At 39.5% G+C, this 20,760-nt stretch overlaps 1 protein-coding gene across 1 annotated transcript in view; it reads right to left on the reverse strand.

Moving 5' to 3' along the window:
* Positions 1 to 778: 778 nt before the first annotated feature.
* The window catches only part of TOX (thymocyte selection associated high mobility group box), a 291,354-nt gene continuing 271,372 nt past the window's right edge, over positions 779 to 20,760 (reverse strand). Inside the window, exons 6-9 of the mRNA XM_046642275.1 lie at positions 20,445 to 20,525; positions 8,938 to 9,324; positions 2,246 to 2,397; positions 779 to 1,903 (exon numbers count right to left, since the gene is read on the reverse strand). Of these exons, the coding sequence (XP_046498231.1) occupies positions 1,867 to 1,903; positions 2,246 to 2,397; positions 8,938 to 9,324; positions 20,445 to 20,525 (657 nt within the window). The 3' untranslated portion in view covers positions 779 to 1,866. The remainder of the gene's footprint in view (positions 1,904 to 2,245; positions 2,398 to 8,937; positions 9,325 to 20,444; positions 20,526 to 20,760) is intronic.

The raw sequence follows: 20,760 nt of genomic DNA on the forward strand, positions 1-20,760 counted from the left end.
AAGCAAGCATACCTTTTGTCTTTTTAATTCTGACCGGATTACACAAGTCATATATTTGTATTTAGTTAAATCTCCGTTTATTTCACACATTCCGTGGAAGAGACATCAGCCATTCTCTTGATTTCCAACCAGACTAGCTTTCTTGATACAATCCCCTGTAGGGGAGTAATTTGCCAGCTCTTTCTGACATAAAAGCTATGCAACCCTTCGGCCAGATTCTCAATGCTTTTGGTTCCCTAGCAAATCTCTAGTACCTTCAGAATTCTCTTGGAAGACCCAGGAATTCTGGAAAGAGAAGGAGCTTGCAGAGGCACAAAAGACAGCAAGATCTGCATGTCTAGCAACAGCTTTCACAGTTGGAGTGGCTTCTCTTTCTTTGTTGCTGTCTGCTTACTCACCTTTCATTTTTAGACAGATTCTTGACATTATCTTCCTCTTTCCTTCCCCCCACCTCTGGTTTAATTTCTAAATGTTTTCTGGATTTTTTGAAAAGCATGCACCTTGAGGAAATTTGGTGGATTAGACTTCAATTTTGCTTTTTTTGGAGGAGGGGCGTTCACAGAATTGACTAAAGCCAGCTGAAAACCAAGAAGCAACCCTTTTCAGATAAAGAACCCATCTGTTTGTTTAGTCTTGGAGCTTGTGTGATTTTTAGGGCAATTCTCTGTTATATTGGATGAAGAAAGAAAATTCTTAAATATCATAGTTTTTTGTTTGCATCAACCAAAGGCATGTAGAAATAAGGATTGGTTACTTTAATTTGCTGCTAAGTGAAAAGTAGGTTTGGCTTTATTCATGTCACTGTAAAAACTAAATAATAAAGTCTTCACACCAAGCGTGAACTTTTTTTTTGCCAGCAAAAGTTAAAACATCAAAGAAATCTCTTTCAAATACTAACAAATTTACTTACAAACACCTATATTTATTATTTCATAAATAGGCGCAACAGGTTCCATAAAAAAAGATTAAATACAGACACAGTATGAAGAAACAATAATACAGAGCCATATGTAAAGGTTATAATTTAGCTGTTCCCAATCTGTTTCTGCATCTAATAAAATATCAGGTAAGCATTTGGCAGTTTTATACATAAAAGGACTTGAATGACATTTACCAACCATTACACAAAAAAGTGATACAAAAAAGCAATTTTTCTGCAGTACAAAATAAATGTGTTTGCGCTTCCCTTACCACTAGTTTCCTTTTGTCTGATCAATGAGACAAAGCCAATTTGTTTTTAAATTAAAATCATTTGGGAATACTTTTTTTTCCAAACATTTTGAAAATATAGAACTATTAATCAGTTGTTTTAAAAATGAAGTAAAAATATGAATGTTTGCCAATTGAACCCCTATTGTGAAATCAATAAACTGGAATGAGCCAGTTTCAAATTACAATTTAGCTACAAAAACATTCACATTTTATACTCTAGGAGAGTGTGACATAGATGCTATTTACAAACTTGCTATGACTGCTACATCAAGCCATTTAAAAAGTCTTTAGTAGTTTCATATAAACACCCATTATGAAAACCAATGGAAAATCCAGGACTTTTATCCGAGACATCTACAGTTGCTAAGGCAGGTACTATAGCGCAGCACTTCACAGCAAAAAACCAACATAAAATCTGAATGGTCCAAATTTCCTTCAGGGAAGAAGAAAAACAACGTCCATAAAGGATTAAAAAAATAATAAAGAAGCATGACTATTTCTTCCAGAGTGGGTAACCCACAAGCTCAAATGGTCCTAAGTGCTTAGCAACTTGTATTTTCTAATAAAATGGAGAACTGCCTTGTCTGCACAAAGCAATCCACGGTGAAAAGACTTCCCTGAATTCCTCAGTGGAAAGAAGAGGTGTTCAGATTTTCAGGTAAGGTACAGTGCTTTGTCCCTCTGCATGCCCCTGTGAAAAGAGAAAACAGACAACGCCTTGTTATAAGACGCGTGCTACAGGTGACCCCGCAGATGCACGTTTATCTGCTCCAGCTTGAGGGGTGGAGGTGTGCACTGGGGAAGTGCACAATGAAAGCGAACAGGGGTCTAAAGGCATTTATTCTTGGGACGGCTAGAAGACTGCTTAAAAATTTCTTGGAGCGGTGGCTTCTGCTTCCACAAACGTGGAACCCTTCCAGATCATCTTTTAGAAAGCAGAAAGAAAAGATCGTTTCCAACGGCTAGAAAGCAGGGCACGACATGCATGCTATGAGAGCTGTCCACCACCAGGTGGCGATCAGCGGCCGCTTACCCACTACTGCAGTAGTCGTTATTCCAGTCCACGGGCTGGGCGGGAGGATTTCTGCACCCGGAACGCACATACTCCATTGCTTGGGTGACCGCTTGTGCAGCTGTAGATGTAGGATTGATTATAGTCTGATATTCAGGTTGAAGAGTAAATCCCTGAAAGGGAAAGGGAGTCCACAAATAAGGATCAAAGTGCCTTTTTAAGAAGAAAAGCACCTACATATTTATCCGTTGTTTGCAAACACACTACTGCCTTCTTGCTTGTGTCTGCAAGGACAAGTTCAAGGGAAGAGCCCAGAAAACTTAAAACAAAGTGCCCACAACCCCATTCCCTACCTTTCCTTCATTCAGCCATGATTAGAAAACCTTTCATTATACCCTTGAGCAGATAAATTGAATTGAGAAACAATTTAAAATATAGAGAAGCCAACTCAACCAAAACAAAGAGAAAAGGACTTAAACCCCTCAAAGTTTATGTTTTCTATCAAATCTAAGGATACATTAATAGTTAATCCCCAGAATATGCAACAGAATCTTTTTTGAAGGATTCAGGCAGCAGGTGGCTGAGTGTTTTATTAGACTACACCTATTCACATATCGTTCTCAAAACCCTTTTTCTTCATTCAATCACAAAAGGACCATCTGCTTCTTCCTTTATTTGTACTTCTTTCTCAGCTAAAAAATTTCAGCCAAAGCTTTTAAACAGTTGTTGGACTAATACAAGGAAAGCGATTCAAAACAACCTGCCATTGGAAAACACAGAAGGAAAAGTGTAAGATAGAGCAAATATTTTTTAATTGAAAAGTGAATTAACTGGCAAATAATAATCAGCCTTCAGGAAGATTCTTTTAATACAGTGGCATGGTGAAGTGTTGACTTTTAATCCCTGCAAAGTTATTAAAAATTCAAGGATGGAATCTCTGAAGTATATAGTTAGATCTGGTAAACAAAAAACAGTGTACACTAAGATTTATTTTTAGCTTATCTAGTGAATTCAAGAACTGCATAGGCAAGCTTTGCTGAAAATGACCAAAAAAGCAACTTAATTAATCTGGCAGTTGTCTGTTTCTTCAGCAGATTCCATACGTGGTTTTTAACCACTGAAAAATCGAGAGATTTGATAACGAACCATTCTCTACCTGTAGGGAGCTTTGAAGGCGTAATAATTGTTGAGTTTTTAGCTTTTTTTTTTTTCAACTTAGCGGAATGATCAGAAGATTGATTTTTAATTAAGGATATTTCTTTAGACTTTTATTCACATTTGAGTGTCCCTTGGGTAAAGACTTAAAAACACCTATTGTTAACATTTTCCGAAACAGGAAGGTGAAAGTAAGAGGTATGCGGGGTGTTTGGTTCTCCAGACCATCCACCATCTCCGTCCTGTATCCATTTGCACCTGTAGCCATTTCATTATGGTCCTACAATATTGTCTGTAGGGGGCTTGCTGTCCAGCTGTCTTGAATTCTTTCCCTAGTGTCTAGTGTGATGCTGGGCAAACAGCAGGAACAAGTTTCTCCAGAGAGGAGCCTGGTGTTGCCTCCCCCTTGCGCCCCTGTCACAGGGCTGCCATGTGGACCTGAGATCAGAGTGTTTGCACTGCTTATTGGGTAGTCTCAGGGCCTAGCCCATAGTAGTGGCTCAATAAATCATGCTTTCCAATAAATAAAGTTTAACACAGACTCTCTGATGCTACTGTTGGAAAGGCACAGGGAGTGTAAATGTGTAAATGCCAGGCCTTTCCTATCTTTTTAAGGTAAAGTTCTCCATATTGGATTTTTGCACAATCGACAAAACAGAACCTAATGTAACAAGTCTCAAAATAGAGTAGGAGAAAAAATCTTGAGTTAGTTGAAGGTATGGAAACATGTGAGAAAGCAAAAAATAAATAAAACAAACCAACCGCTTCCACCCAACCCCACCCAATCAACAACAGAAACCATCATCAATTTTTTTCCATCCAACGAAAATAGTTCCTTCACGGGGGGGTGAGAGGATATCAGGAGAATATTAATTTTTAAGTTATTAGTTTAAGATTAAAAGGGTAACTTCAGTTTAAAAAACCAAAATTAGGTGTGATCTACAAAGATCAAAGATTTAAAATTCAGCCAACTTCAATGCCTAAATTTAAGATCATTAATATTAAAATAATGAAGGGCAAAGAAAAATATAAACAAAGCCTGAACGCACCTTATTTTGCTTGCTTTCAATTTAGAAAATGCAACATTCTTCTGAATACTATCTAAAGAGAGGTCAAGGTCAACCCTAGAGCCAAGTACATTTTTATTGATGTAAATATGAAACAATAATGACGATATACATTTTTTAAAAATATTGGCTTAGCAGTCTGATGAAACAAGACTGAATATTTTGCATTTTAATGCTCAAGAGAAAAATCACCAACTGTTTTGCAGCATGCCTGGAATTTTAAATTTCATTTTCTGGTGCCAGATTGAAATAAAAATAGGAAACGTGATAAAGATTAATTTGATGTCAGAAGGGACATTTGCTCTTTAATTAGATTTCTGTAGCCTTAGCAGTTCTGTTGTGCCACCATAGCAAGTCCTAGGAAGCCTGCAACAGTGACCCTCATAGCCACACTTTACTGGGAACTAATTTCATTTCCTGCCTGTCCAGAGAGGTATTTTCAACAGGCATCAATGTTTTTGTCTTCACAACTGATTTATTCATCAATCTCAATGTGATTTTTTTTAAACCTTTAAATTACACCCAAATCCTAAAGCAGCTGTTTATTACACAAGGAAATTGAAAATCTGTCTGTGTGATATCATAGAAAGATTTTTTCTTAAGGTTATAAAGGAAGTTGACAGATATTAATGATTTTTTTCTCTTGACCTCATTCGACAATCTAGTGAACAGAAAAAAAGGGAAGAAACCTGGAGCAAAAAGATCAGGTCTGGGGGTTTAGTGCATAAAATATTATTCCAGAAAAAAATGAAACTATTATTCCTGGTGGACTATGCAATCATTTTTGTACGATACATTCATTTTCATAAGGATAATAAAATATCTAAAGTAATACTGAAAGATGAGACATTATTTTAAAAATATGATAGCCATTAACTCTTTGTCTTTCTCTCTTTTTCTTGCTTTTGGTGTTTGACTATGTGAACGTGGCCCCCATACCCAGGAAGCAAACATCTTCAGGACAAAGGTGCTTTGCAGGATGAACCAGACAGGTTCATCCACAAACCGGCTCTGCCATCACCAGCTGAAGACCAACTTTGAGGACTTGAACATTGGCCCCCATAGACTGTTGTGATTGGAGTATATTGAGTGACAACAGGGGTGGTGGACTCTTTTGATGCTGATTTTAGGATTATCAACTTGTTGGGGCTGCCAGTCTCTTAAGGTGGAGGATCCTACTCCAGTGACCTACCCATGAATCTGACCTCATCCCCCATCATACTCGCCTTAGCCACCATGCTCCCCACTGGCTTCCTTTCCATGTCCTGGCCAAGCCCCAATCCTCCCCAGCTTGGTCTTTTCAGCCCAGAGCCTCTTTTCCTTGCTGCTCTGCTGTATTCCCCACATACCCTTCCCACCTTCTGATTTTTAAAGGCTGCCTCCTCTTCTCATGCTTCAGGAGTCTGTGCCAGCCCTAGGTGGGGGCCTTCCTTGTGTATTCCAACCTAAGGCTCTGCTATTCCTCCACACACTCTGCAGTTTTTCCTTCTGTTTATTTTTCTTTCCATGGGATCTTAATAATTTGTTTATCTTATTACCACCTGCTACCCCCCAACTCTGATGGAAGCTCCATGGGGCAGAGAGTTCATTACCCGTTCTCATTGATCATTCAATTTCCAGAGCCTGGACAGTGCTTGGCACATGTTAGGGGTTCAATAAATCTTTATGTTTTTTGAATAAATGAAATTTTAAAACACTTCCAACGAATTGAGATTCTACAAACTACCCTATAATTTCTTCTAATCTTTAAAGACTTTTACTACTCAGTTTTTTATTTGCTCCTTTGTTCATTTGTCCATTCAAGAATTATTTTATTCACTCCCCACCATGGTCGAGGCATTTTTAAAAGTGATTTTCGTCACCACATGCAGTCTTTCAGCTATTGACTCTCCATTTTGGGTTCCTGCCATTTTGTCTTCCAATTATTAATGTAAATTGAAATCAGGTCCTACCATCTCGGTAAGAACACTTTTTGAGATACACTAATAGAACTGACTTAAAGATTGATGAATCACTTGTCCAATGTAATCTGTTCTATTTCTTGCTATTCAGTTCAGATTCTATATGGAAAGACAAATCTCTTGAGTTTTCACATGTGGTCTTATGTAATTCTGAAATGTTTGAAAACAACTCAGGGTCACAGCCGGCTCCTCCAAGGTGTTCATATAAATAGAAAAAGGAACCATCTCTGAGTGGATAGTTAGAAAAAAGGTGTCCTTCCTGGACAGAGCTCTAGCCCTCAACCCGGCGAGGGGACTGTGTCTTCCATATTCTTCCTCCCGAGAAGAAACAGGCCTGCACTACAGCACGGCGGGCAGAGCGCGGGCCCTCAGCCAGGCGGCACCTGTAGGTGGGAGTCAACCCACACAGTGAAGGTTGTGTCCCTCAAACCATCAATTCTTTCCGAAAACACTAGTGGTTCGTTAAAATGCAAGTACACCCAAGAGTGTCCCTTTGATCGTGAGTGATGTCTGATGGAAACAGCAGCGGAAATTTGACCCTATCACTATCACTCGTTGGTCACAAACACTGCTGGAGACGAGGCAAGATGGTGGAAGGGAGCTTTTCCCCAGTCTTCTTCCCTGGTGAGTCAACAGCTGGTCTGTGGGACATAGGTCGGTCAGTCATCAGAGCTTTATCAGTATCCTTGGCTTAGGGACTAAGGAAGGCTTCAGTGAGGAGACGAGTCCCTTCGCTCTCCAGGACCATTGTAATCTTAGAACTAACTAACTAGCATGGAAAGACCACCAAATTCTTAGGAGAGACAGGTTTTCTAATATGAAACTGGTAATACTCTGCAAGAATGGTTAAGAGAGGCGGCAGGCCTACCATTTAAGAACCCAGGCTCTGATTTCTGTACAGATGTGGGTTTGAATTCCACCTCTGATGTTATAGGCACATTACCTCACTCTGCCAAGCCTCAGTTTCCTCACCTGAAAATGAAGATGATGCCGGTAAAAGCACTACGAATTTTCTAAAATTAAAGATGAGGTAAGGTAATATATTGAGGTTGCTATTGTCAGCTCTCAGAAATCCTATCTGTAATTATAATAATAAAAATGAATTTGGGACAATGTATATTTGATTTCTCTTTCTGCCTCCCCTCCACCCTGCCTTGCCAACTGTAGACTCAAATTCCACAGAGGGCTGGATATCAATTCTATATGAAAGCTATGTTGGCATATTTAATTATAGCTCTGGGAATGATGATTGGATTATAAAAGTGACAGATGAATTTGATGTGATTTGTAGTTTTTGCCTTGTTTCTTTTTTTTTTTTTTTTTTGCTGAGGAAGATTGGCCCTGACCTAACATCTGTGCCAATCTTCCTCTTTTTGCTTCAGAAAGATTCTCCCTGAGCTAATATCTATGCCAGTCTTCCTCTATTTTGTATGTGGGTTGCTGCCACAGCATGGCTGCCAACAAGTGGTGTAGGTCTGTGCCTGGGAAACAAACCTGGCTGCCGATGCAGAGCATGCTGAACTTAACCACTAGGCCATGGCACCAGCACCTACCTTGATCTATTTTTTAAAACAAGCTTTTAGGATTTTTTTTTTTTGATGAGGAAGATTGGCTCTGAGCAAACATCTGTGGCAATCTTCCCCTGTTTTGTATGTGGGATGCAGCCACAGCACGGTCTGATGAGTTGTACAGGTCTGTGCCTGGGATTCGAACCTGTGAACCCTGAGTGACCTAAGTGGAGTGCATGAACCTAACCACTATGCCACAGGGCTGGCTCCTAAAACAAGTTTTTAGGATTTTTGAATGGTTCGTACTCAATTTAGTTTATACCATTTGTTCTTCAATTTCAAATTTTAAACTAACACCAAAATCCAAAAGGAAAACTTGATTTCAAAGAAAAGTTTAGTGAAGACTACACACAAACGGTTTCAGTAATTGGGGAGCGGGCAGGGTGGCTTCCAAACTGCCTGTGTTTTCCAATTTATGCAGAAGCCAGATATCTATTTTTAAATAAAACCCTGGTTAAAATTTTCATTTCTTAGGACTTTTAAGGTTGTACCAATTTGATATTTCTGACCAGAAACAGTGGGCCTGATTTCAATTTACAGGATTTATAGGACTCAATAGGCATACCAATCAGGACTTTCTCATTTCCAACCAGTATTTTTTTTAAAAAAATGTAGAATTCTCAATCTCAAGAGATCTTTAGCGGCAGTTGGCATCTCAAAATAATAAATGCACTTTCCTCAAGAAGCAGAAAACAAGAAGGGTGATTAAAAGGAGAAGCAGAACAGATTATCATGGAAAGAAACAGTGATTATGAAAAGCAGCAGCCATCAACTGTTGTGATCATATAATGCTGCCTAACTCACCACCCGTAAATTATATTTTTCAGAAAGTAGACCTTTGTTGAATATCTTCAATTCTCTCTAATTAAACAGGAGAACAGAGCACACATACTCCCTGCTCCTTTGCTGGATGAGCAGACCCCCGGCCCTTCCGCAGAGGTGTGCGGAGCGCAGGCACTCACCTGCTGCATGGTGGGTGAATGTAAGGCAGACTGGACCTGCATGGGGAGCTGGTTCCCAAGGGGCTGCTGCATGCTGAGTGGCTGGTGCTGCTGCATGTTGAGATGCTGGTGAAGAGGCGGACTGATCTGGAGGGGAGGAGGGGGGGACACGGCCATGTTTGCTATAGAGACAGTCACTGGCATTTGGTTATTCGGCTTGGGGGCTATGCTCCTGGGGAGACTGGGGTGCATGGCAGTAAGGTGAGGGTTCATTCCTGGTTGTTGGTGATAGTGGGAACTTAGGTACAGAGCTGAGTGGGCCTGGCTGGGCCCATGGAACACTGACGGCTTTGAATTGATCAGCTGAGGAGGTTGAGATGTCTTCACATCAACAGGTTCACTGTAGCTCTGTTGAGGAAACAAACGAGCGGAGTTAAGAGACTGACACACGTGGTGTTGATTTCCATTAGCAAGACGCTCTGTCACCTTACGCATGAACTTTCACGTGAATGAATACATTAATCTCCTTGACTCTCTTTTCGAAGAACTCCTCCACCATCATTTGTAACACGACTTATGCAAGACTGAGCTTATCCTGTTTCTTTTATAAAATCTAAGACAATCTACGAAGACATTTTTCTTTCCTTTGCCTAAATGCTACGCTCTAACCTGGTGACTTTTCTCATTATCCAAACAAAGATACAAAGATGTGGGGTGGGATGGATGCCATCACTGTCCTAATAGGAAATACAAGTGTAGATCACTTAGAAAGTAATTTGATTTTGGAGTTCTTCTATTGATTATGTGTTCAGTTTTTTATTTTTCCTTTTTATATTCTCAAAGAGCCTTGGCCTAGATATTTGCTCAAAGAAAACAAGCTGGTGGATGGAAATGGATATGGGAGAAAAGAGTTCTAAAATACCTTTCTGAAGTTGTATAAGACCGCATTAATATATCTTCAGAGCAACCAAAGAACTCATCTTGAATTTTTTAAAGAAGTTGGTGATGAATTGTTCCTCATAATGAACCAGATAAAAATAATCTCTCTCAGAAATTTTAGACTCCATCATAAATTAATATAATTTTGCCCTAATTTTTTTCGTACCTTCATGTGGCCATTTCCTAATAATCTTTTAATTGACTTAAAAGCTAGACAGATCAGTGGAAGCCGAAAAGAATGGAGAATCAACCCTGAGGCATTTCTTCTTGGGCACGAATCTCCTACTTTTGCTGAGGGGAAGGGGCTGATGAAACAAATGGTGAAAGGTGAAACCGGCTGGAGCAAGAAAATGCTAAAATGTCCTTCTGCAGAAAAAAGTCACTTTGTCGAAACCAGGTCTTGAAGATGCATATATGCCCTTATTCTGCGACCTCGATGTACGCTTATTCAGTTTATAAGTCGAAACGAATTTCTTGTTACTCTCAGCACCGCAGGGTCTTTGTGAGCCCCTCCCGCCTGTGCGGCACCATCGACTGACAGGCACGTTAGGGAACCTGGCTCATCACGCCTGACGACATGGAACTTTACGTGGGAACTACGCTTCACAAGTCAGCCTGCAACGGTGCTAGCGACACAACCCAGTAATGTAGGAAAATTAAATGAAAACCACAATGAGAACAATGTTGCCTATGTGTGCCGACTCGAGCGGGCAGGCTGGGGTTGATGGACCACTAGCCCCACATACTCTCTCTGTAGAAAGAACACAACTGACATCTGTAAAGGAAATCTGGGCTCCCGTGAGGCCGAATACTCCACGCATAGTATATAGTAAGGTGTGCCCAAAGAATGCAAGCCCCTCAAGAATCCTCTTCCTATATTTTTCTCTGTGTCAACGTCAAAGCGGCCTTCTGAAATAAGAACAGACATTCAGACTCCCTGTCTTCTGTATTAACATCAAAGTGTCAAAAATTGTTCACAAAAATTTTCAAGGGGAAGCTTTATTAAATGTAGTACCTAAAAGGTGCTTTCAACTAAAAAAAAAAAAAAAACAACTTAAGTAGGTTTTTCTTTTGCTTCCATTTAAAAATTCTTATCGTTGATGTGCAGAGTGGTGAACAATTCAAGGAAAAGGTTACATGGGTTAGTTCGGGCTGTGTAAACAGTGACTTGGTCTATACTCGAATAACACGTACTGCAGTGATGCGCCTCAAATCTCACTCCATCCATGCCGAGAAGCTTATGCGTTTGTTGTGTGTGTGTCTGTTTAAACTGCCCGGGAAAACGCATGCAGTCTCTCTTCTCTAGCATCCCACAGGCGGGCTAAGTTCAAATTTAGCCACATCCTGTGTCAACTGCGTCCAGGAAAGCAATGATTACAGTGACCAGAGATCTATAAAAATTAGCGCATGTTAGTGCATCTATTTCTTTGCTTTATAGATATTTTTAAATAGAAGAAAAACCACTCACATTTTCCATGCTACCAAAACTAGGAAATATATACAGCTGTAAAATGTTTTCGTTTTTTATTTCTGGAGCCAATAATCACCTCATTAGCTAATGATACGGTATATATAACATAGTAGACATGCAGCCTGAACTTACACACATGTGTGGGTGTGTAAATACAACGCACGTAGGCACATATGACATGTTGTTCAGACATAATCATACAATCATCCCGGGAGTTACAACAATGTAGTTAAACAAATATATTTGTTTAAATTAAACAAACTTAAAGAAATATACCTATGCTACACTTAGAATGGAAATGACTGATCCTAGTGACAGACACTTAGTGAGCAGCAGGCCTGGCTTCATGGGCCGGTGGCCAGTCCTGGCAAGCAGGTCGAGGTATAACACCCTGTTCGCTCCCTGACACGCACAGTTTCCAAGTTGTATTAGACGGGGTTTGTGAGAAAATAAATGTCTTAGAAAATACAAACTTCTGTGATAACGTACGTGCGGGAATAGCACTGGGCTACATAAGGTTACGCAGGTGCCTTTACAGCAGGACTTCTCAGAGCCTTCAATATGCTGATGTATGTTGCAAATCTCCAAGAGAGAGCCACAGAAAATTTTTCTCAATGGGTCATTTCATGGAATAGTCTCCAACGGAAAACTCATTCAGAAGAACTAATAAATTACACATACATATTTAGGGTGGTAAATGGAACATGCATTTCAATTTAATAGTTATAATTCCTCCCTCAGATAAACTAATTTTTATTGCGTTAAAATGCATATTTAAATTTTATATGTCTAGATGTAACATGAAAATAATCCACTGTTTCCTGTTTCCTGGAATACTAGCTGCATGGTGAGTTTCATATTCTGGGCTAAGGATGGAGAGACACAATTTCCTAAAGGAATTAGCAAGTTGGGAGTTTCCCAGTTATAGCCTAGAAGAGCTGAGGCATGGACATGTTAATGGTTTTCCTCAATGTTGAATTAAAGATAAACAACGAAGCAAATTCTCCTGAATTCCACCTTTTAAACCATAGCATATGGTCCACCGTATAGATAGATGCAGACATAAAGAGATAGACGGATAGACACACAGACGTAGATAGCAACCTAATTTGGGATACTTTATTGCCAAGTTGTGAAATATTTTTTCACATGGTAATTAAACACAACACAACTTGTCTATCCAGCCATTTATTTGTCATTTATCTTCTCCATACTAAAGCATGTAAAGATCAGTAATGCTAAACCTATTTTGAAATGGTAGTAACTTTTAATCTCTAGGACTATAGGCAAACAAATTAAATAGATTTCCAAACATAATGATTTAGACGATATTTGAAACAACTTTTAACACAGAGGGAGGGAGAATTTTGGTAAGTTACGTGTTTTCTCTTTACTTTCTAAATTGTGTTGCATGTGACAAGATAAATAACGTGTCTAGCCACATGCTTAACCACGGCAGGCACTCCAACAGATGTTCTCCTCCTGTATTCTCTCTTCACAGTGATGTCCTGCATTATCAAGGAAAGGATCTTTTTTTCATGGTAGGGACTTGAATTTCTCTGACCCATGCATGTGATCCAATGCAAAGTACACAGAGAACACAAACGTGTTTGTTGAATGACTGAATGACTATTCTTGAATAATACTCCACACAGTCACTGTTGCTCTTGCTGAGACTCCTGACAAGACATGCCATTCTTCCCAAGGAGTGGGGAAAGTTCTGAAATCTTTGAAAACCTACAGAATATCAGATTGATCTTCACTCTCTTCTCTGCTGTCAACATGAGAAGTGATGAGAAATTATGACCCTTAGCTCTGTCCTTTGGTTAGGGACCCTGCCCTTTATTCCCCATGGGATCTTGGGTGGATGTCAGGTGGCAGGAAAGCTTAGTGCCTTCCACTCATATTTCGAGAATCTGTATCTTCTGTAAAGGTCCATTCATTTAGACAGGGAAAAAAAAGTGCTTCTAGCCTCACTTCTGATTAATTCTTAATCAGACTAAAACAACAGGCCATCTATTAATTACAGAGCTATTTTATTGTTTTGGAAGATAGGTAGAATAAATTCATTTTCCATAGCAAAGTGCATGAATTCATAATCTGATTAAATGGGATATGAAGAAATCATAAATTTAATATACACTGTCATTTTCTTCCAATTAAACTATGATAAGGCTATGATTTTGCAAATAATTATATTGTATATGAAGGTTTCTATACCTCCCGTTCAGAAATTAGAACAATTTTCTCATACACACTAAACAATTTGTTTCTATTTTCAAACACATTACCCACTTTTATTTAGCAGGGTGTTTTCTGTTAGTCACCTGACAAGTGTGATTTTACCAGTGTATACACAACCGAAAGTCAACCCTTGCGCCTGACATTTTCGTGGGATGAGTGTGTTCTTGCTGTTAGTTTCTGCCTAAGTTCTATTTCCTGTTTACTTTTGGACCACCGATTCTGAAAGATGCTGTCTATAAGCAAAATGGGGTGTGCGTGTGGTAACAGAGATCTTTGGGGCCTTCTCAGTGGTTTTCCGCAAAGGACACAACTCTATAAACCTTCAGATACTTCTTATTAACCAAGTTCTTGATTATCCGAGACAGTTTCAATTCTATTTACTTTGTATAATGAAGATAATACTGCTTAGTGTATAATGCCCCCATTCTGGATGATAAGCGCTATAAAAATGAAAGATTGACAAAGCAATTGTTATTTAAAATAGCAAAGTATAAACACAAGACATAAAACTCAGTGGAAGCAACAATATACGAGTTGTTGAACCAAATCAGATTAATAGTCCATCTAATTTGATTTTTCCAGCACTGACCAATACTTGATGCATTGGAAATGAAACAAAATTTCTGCGCCTACTCAATTGCGCATTGTTACTTCAGGAAGGAAAATCTTTCCTAGTCTTTGCAGGTGATTAACTTCCACCCTGAAGCATGAGATTTTATTATCTTTAAATCGCAATCTGGGCTTCCAGAGCCGCAAATTTTATGTTAACGGTCATCAAACGATGCATCTTATTTTCAAATTCAGACTCAGTGTTTGTCTCACTAGCTCTCCAAGGCATGAATTCTCTAAGTTACTTCATCCTGAAAAAGAAATCTTTTCTTTTATTTCGAATTCATTATCCTTTAATTGTACTGAGAATTGTGCTTCTTTTCTATTGGTCATGGCAGGTGAGAACTTTTGTAATTTAATTCAATATTGTCCTTCACTGCACATTAGGACAAAAAAACCCCTTCCATTGTCCTCTATAAGTTTTGGCACCCCAGCTCAAGGTAGAGACAAAATCTCATATTGGATGTGTGACCTTAAAGTCATGAATCTAATTATTTTTATTTGACATACCAGAATATATTCATCCAAATATTCTCTCCTCCAGGCTGGCACTTCTGAGAAGCTGTACGCTTCTTGCAATAATGCTGCTTTTATTGGGGATATTTGGGAACTTCCCTACTGGAATTCTCCTGGAGCCTGTGGGACACTGTTTTACATATCCTCAGACAACTCTTTGTCTTTTGATGGTGAATTTGATTTTTAGAAACAGCTAATAGTCACTTGAAGCCAAGTCTGTGGGTTATATCTGGTGATGTTTGGGGAAAAGAATGAGGTGTGAAAACAATGTAACAAGATTGATTTTCTAAGGTGGCTCGTAAACTCTTTCTGACTGCACTTCTAAAAGAGGAGGTTCAGAAATCTTTAGAACTCTGGGAGCAATAACAAAATAAGTTTGTAGCCCCCCAAGGTGACTACTTTGAATGCAGCACTCATTTTGGGAATATAAATTCTGGCCTATATGGTAAAATGAAACTAGTTCCAATGGCTTTAAAGTTATACATTGTCTTCAACATAATAATTCAGACCCATGTCTCGGCATTCCTGAGTCTATGGAAAAACTGTATTTCCTTAAGCTTTACTTAATAACCCAACCCAAAATGACCCTAAATAGCATGTAAAAATGCCCAAGCCAAGAAGCTCTAGCGTTCCTAATAGCATATATTCTTGGCTTGCAGACTATTCATAGTTTCCCCCAACTAAAGGCTCATAGAGATCATTTCAATTAAGAAAACTGTGTAGCTGATTTTTTAAAATGACTGATCATTTCTTATCTTTATAAAAGGATGTATCCATGAGACAACAAATTTTTCTTATTTTAATGCCATTTTTAAAATTTCTTTATATCCAAGCAGACTTGCAGACAAACTGAAAATATGACCCAGCTAAACTTTCAATCATACACACACTTTGCATAGTCCTTTGCACACCTATCAAGAATATTAAAATAAAATTAATAATTATCATAATTGCTGGTATTTATTAAGTGGTTCCTGTGCTCAAAATTCTGAATCATGCAGTTTACACGGAGTTTCTTATTTTAGCCTCATGGAAACCCTGCGATGTAGGTCTTACTGTCTTCTCGACTTAACGCATGCGTAAACTGACACTGTGAGGAGCTGACTAACTTGCACGAAGAGAATGGTTAGGAAGTGGGAAAGCTGGAGTTTGAACCCAGATCTGTCTGCCCCCAGTGCGTGGATTTTTCTGCCTCCGAGGACTCTCTCCGTGTGACTCTCTCCGTGAGACCCTGCGGCTCTTTAGAGGTCCCCTAACGTGTCTCCCTTGATGTCCTGGGGAAGCCCTGAGGTTGAAGATACCTTCAAGATCTTCTCTAATCCGTATTTACAAATCTTCGCTTCCTGCTTTTAAATTTCTCTATGGAAAGAAACTGTTTACCCAAACAATTCAAGAGTTAGTAAGGCGCCCCGTTCAGACTAAATTCCTCTAGTTTGAAATGGCGTCTCTTTTCTTGTTCTAGAGTCAGAGAAAATGGAGGGCAAGTAACCGCCGTCCTAGGCCTAATGCCTATCATGCGCCTCAGCGTGCCGAAGTCTTTGTTTTGCGGGCGTGATCATTTCAAATTCTCTCTTCTCTGCTACTGCCTCTGCCCTTTGCCTTTCACTCGCTTTTATCACTTTTTCCTCTGAAATCTCTCCAACTCCCCCTTTAAATTACAGAGCCTACAACTGAATAAATTATTTCAGGGTCTGACCATTGCTGTGTTCGCAACATTCTAAGCTCCTATTCATGCCTCCTTCAATTCCGATGTGCTTGCAGGCAGAGGGGCCTGTGCTGGCTGGGTCTGTCACTGGCTTCACATGACCAGATGAAGCACCTGCACAGCTGGAAAAGCGAGTCACAGAGCAGCGCTTTCCAAGGATTCTCCCGGCCCAAGATTCCTCGGAGGGTGTCTGGCCGGCCTCTGGTGGTGGAGGGTGGGTGGGTGACAGTGGGCAGCCTTTTACTCCCAGCCTCATTTAAGCCAGGGCAGCTTTATTCTTAGCTGTCTAATATGTAAGAGTTGGCACGGAATTTTTTGGGGGGGATAACAAGAGGTGGTAGTTCTAAAGATATGAATATTTGACAATCACTCAGGGTAGAGAAAAGCCTATAAGCTTTAGAACAAGACAGCAAGGAGTTTGAGTCTTTGCTCTGCCACTGCCAGGCTCTCCTTACTGTGGGCAAGTCATTTAATCTCTCTGCCTAGAGACTGCCTAGAGAATGGGGCTAAGTCTTACTTTGCAGGGCTGTTGTGATGGTGGCTACCTAGCACAGTGTGTGGCACACACAGAGAAGCCGCTCGATTGCAAGATGCTGTATGTATTTGTGTCAATATTGGAAAAAACTCAGTGTCCTGCCAAGAATGTGTCAGTATTGTCATTTTGAAGTATAAAGGTCAGAATATTCATTTACTATGACTGAGCTTTTTTATTTTTGGTAGATTTCAATTTTATTGAGGCCTGGAGTCACGTTAACGAACATGCTGGATTAGATGGTATGTAGTACATTTAAGCTAAAATGTAATCAGTGGAAGGAGAGAAGCCTTGTTAATCCTGTGACTCAGTTTCATAGGTGGAGCCAATGTTCACTGGTTGTTTCTATTTTTGATTATGTTCCGTAAGAAGCAGCTAATTTTAGAGCATCGTCTCAAGCCTTTCAAGCGTCATGAAACATTTTGCTTTGATCATTCGTATTTGTCTTTGTGCTCTCAGCACCCAGCCCTGTGCCTGATGTGGAACAGGTGCACAGTCTGGCTTGACTGGAAGCAGAGAGAAGGAGCAGACTTGACATGGCTGCAAATTAGCGAGGAGAAGAGCTACTGGCCTAGGGCTGCAAAGCCTCATTTGGTGACATGAATACATTGCATCGAAAATAGGTACCCAAATATGTGGCTGTCGAGGAGGAAATCAAAGTTGCCATCAAGATCTTAGGAAAATCAACATGGCGCTTTGGTTAATACAGTATCTTGCTGACAAAAGTGACCTTGGAAGAGAGAACAATGCTCCGCCACGACTCGTGGGGTGGGAGGTGTTTTAAGGAAGCAAGTCAAATGGACTGTTAGGACCCCTGAGCAGCACACCCAGCACAAGGATCGAGGGTGGTGTGGGTCAACTCTGGGCTTGGGCACTTGTTACTTATGTGATATTTTTCCTCTTTAGTGAAATGTTGATAATCAATTCTACTTTGACAGATAAGGCGTGGGGACTGAGGGAACTCATTCACATGAAGTGATCTTTTAAAAATAGAAATCCAGTCATGCCAACCTTTACTGAAACGCATCCAGTGGCTTCCCTTTGTACCCATGATAAAACCCAGCCCCTTCCAGTGTCCTGCAAAGCCCTGATGACTTGGCCTCTCCCCATCTTCCCAGCTTCACCTCAAACCACGCTCCCTCCATTCACTCTGCTCCATCCGCACCGAGCTCTCTCAATTCAGGGAGAAATTTTTGTCCCCGAGTCTTGCACTTGCAGTGCAGCCTGGTAGCCTCTGTCCTCAGGCTCCCTCTGTGTCCTGCAAGTGCCTTGTCTTCCTTTGACTCAGCTCCAACATCACCTCTCCAAAGAGGACTTTGCCGACTGCCCTATCAAATCTCTAGCTTTAGTTACCTCTGAATACTTAGAGTCTCAAAGATCTTGGTCATTTATTAGTTTACATTTTCACTATTGGTCTCCTGGACGAAGGGGAAAGCTCCTTAAATGCAGGGGACGCCTCTGCCTGTTCACTGTGTCCTCTGAGCCTGGCACAATGCTGGGCACAGATCACATGCTCAAGGAAATTTGCGAAATGGATACACAAATGAGTGAATGGGAAAAAAATAGAGCTGGCTGGTGCCATGTGGTTACCTGGAACTATAACTATTATTTATCATGTAGCATTTTATGGTTGCACTTTTAAATCTTTCAGAATAGGGAAATACTTAATAACATACTAAAAAATTATAACGTAGAAAAAATATATGTGTAAATATGAATGGCTCTTGTTTTCCTTGTCATAATTTAAAATGGAAAAGAAATGGATTTTTACATATGTTTCCATATGCAATGAGAGAGTAGGCTGGTGAACTTTCTGGACGTGCCTGCAAGGGTTATACTGCCAACATCCACTCACATACTACCTCAGAGGGCCATCTTTCTAACCTGGTTGTCTGTAACTTTCCTTCAGTTTGTATACACACAGGATACCTGTACATGAATAGACATTCATCAATTCCAGCAAAATTGCCAAAGAGAAGAAAAACGTCAGAGTAAGCTGTAAAAAAGCGCTTGGTTTTTTAAACGTAGAAATGGCAATTTGTAGCATTTATACAAATTGCCCTATACTAAGGGTTGCAACTCTGAGGATGAATAGTGAGAAAAGTTGCAGCTAAGAGCAAATCTGAGGACACTTGTTTGGAGAGTAAAGGCTTAGTCTGTGTTAGAGCATTCTGGCAATCTGCATAGCATTCATCCGAGAACTTTGTATTGGCATTGAGACTCTATGTATTGATTTTCTAGTATGTAAAATGCTCTGACTAAAACTCTGTTTACAATGCTCAGAGAAACTATCTTGGATGAAATAAGGAGAATGTATTTTTTAGAAGTCCCCCTTACATTCTAAGTATATTAATTTGAATAATATCAATGTGACTATTTAATCCTATGGATGGATGGATCAAATATTTTGCACCTTATTTTTTTGCTACAATTTTACACACATTCTGTGAATTCTATAAATACACAGGGAAGTGAGATGGTATCAGCAGAAAATATAAATAGCTTCAAAAGGAGTTAGATGAATTAGAAAGTGTGAGATCCATAGTGAGATAGTATTGGAGAGCTAGAAATGTTATAGTAAATTTAAACAAAAGTTTTCCCACAATGTCATACCTTAGAGGTGGAACATAAAGTTGCATTAGACCAATAGTGTACCAAAATTTATGTGTTTGTATTTTGTGCTCTCTTTTCTTCTCTGTGTCAGTACATTCAGTATATATTTTCATCCATTAAAAAGTAATTTATATAATTACCTTAGAGTTGTTGGAAGAGGAATGGATATTTTTGGATAAAAGAGAAAGCATTTTTTGTGGGTGAAGGGAATGAAGTCCGGAGCCCCAAGCCACACTGAGCCAAGTACTAGCCAGATTTGGACTTGAGATGACATAGTGTCAAGTGCTTATAGATGCAGCCCTGTCTCTCTGAGGTTATCTCCCTGAGAATCTATGACAAGAAGTAAACCTTTAATACCTTGAGACCAAACAGAGTCAACTCCTGAGTATTTAGAACAGAAAAGACGAGTTTTAAGATATTCCAAAGCATAAAATAGTTTAAGCGATGTTTTCATGTTCAGATAAAATTATGTGGGTATTTTCTTTTTTTTGGCAGGCTTATATCCTAATGATGCAGTAATGAGGCTAGAATTTAAGACAGTTGGCATCTTCTCAGCAAAGGCCAACAGGACGGGGTGTGGAGGAGGAGGCAATTTGAGAGTGGGATATGGAGAAATAGAAAGTTGGCTCAGGATTAAGAATGCATTGTGACTAATCCACAAAATCAACAATCCACAGGTGGACAATATTTCACAAAAGGCCCAGAGGAGACTGCTCTGGTCTTTTAGGTATGAACAAATATTTCCATAACATATAGCTTTGTTTGGGATTAACTTTTTCTTTTTCAACAAAGAAGACTGTGCAGAAATGCTAACGTAATCTTTAATGCTTTTAAATGACCATCATAGTCTGCAGCAAGATGGCCGCAATCCGTCACAATACCACGCAACTGCACGTTACCTTGGATACAAGGCTGGCTCTGTATGCTGCTAGCTGCTTCAGGTACTCCTTCTTTGCAGCCTCGGTTTTCTTTTTATAGACCTGTAACAACAACAAAGAGTCTTAAATTAGAAAGTGAATCTGCTTTTGTTTCCAGAGAAGTACAATGCAGAATGATAATTTCGCGCGTGCACACACACACATGCATACACACAATTATATAATATAATAACATATATCTCCCCAAAGATTATGTTTTCGTACTGAAACAGATTTTTAAGAAGTATGGCAATAGACTAGATAAAAAGAAGATTAACCATAATAAAATTTTCCATTT

The sequence above is a fragment of the Equus quagga genome, chromosome 16 (assembly GCF_021613505.1).
Source record: "Equus quagga isolate Etosha38 chromosome 16, UCLA_HA_Equagga_1.0, whole genome shotgun sequence".
Lineage (NCBI taxonomy): Eukaryota > Metazoa > Chordata > Mammalia > Perissodactyla > Equidae > Equus > Equus quagga.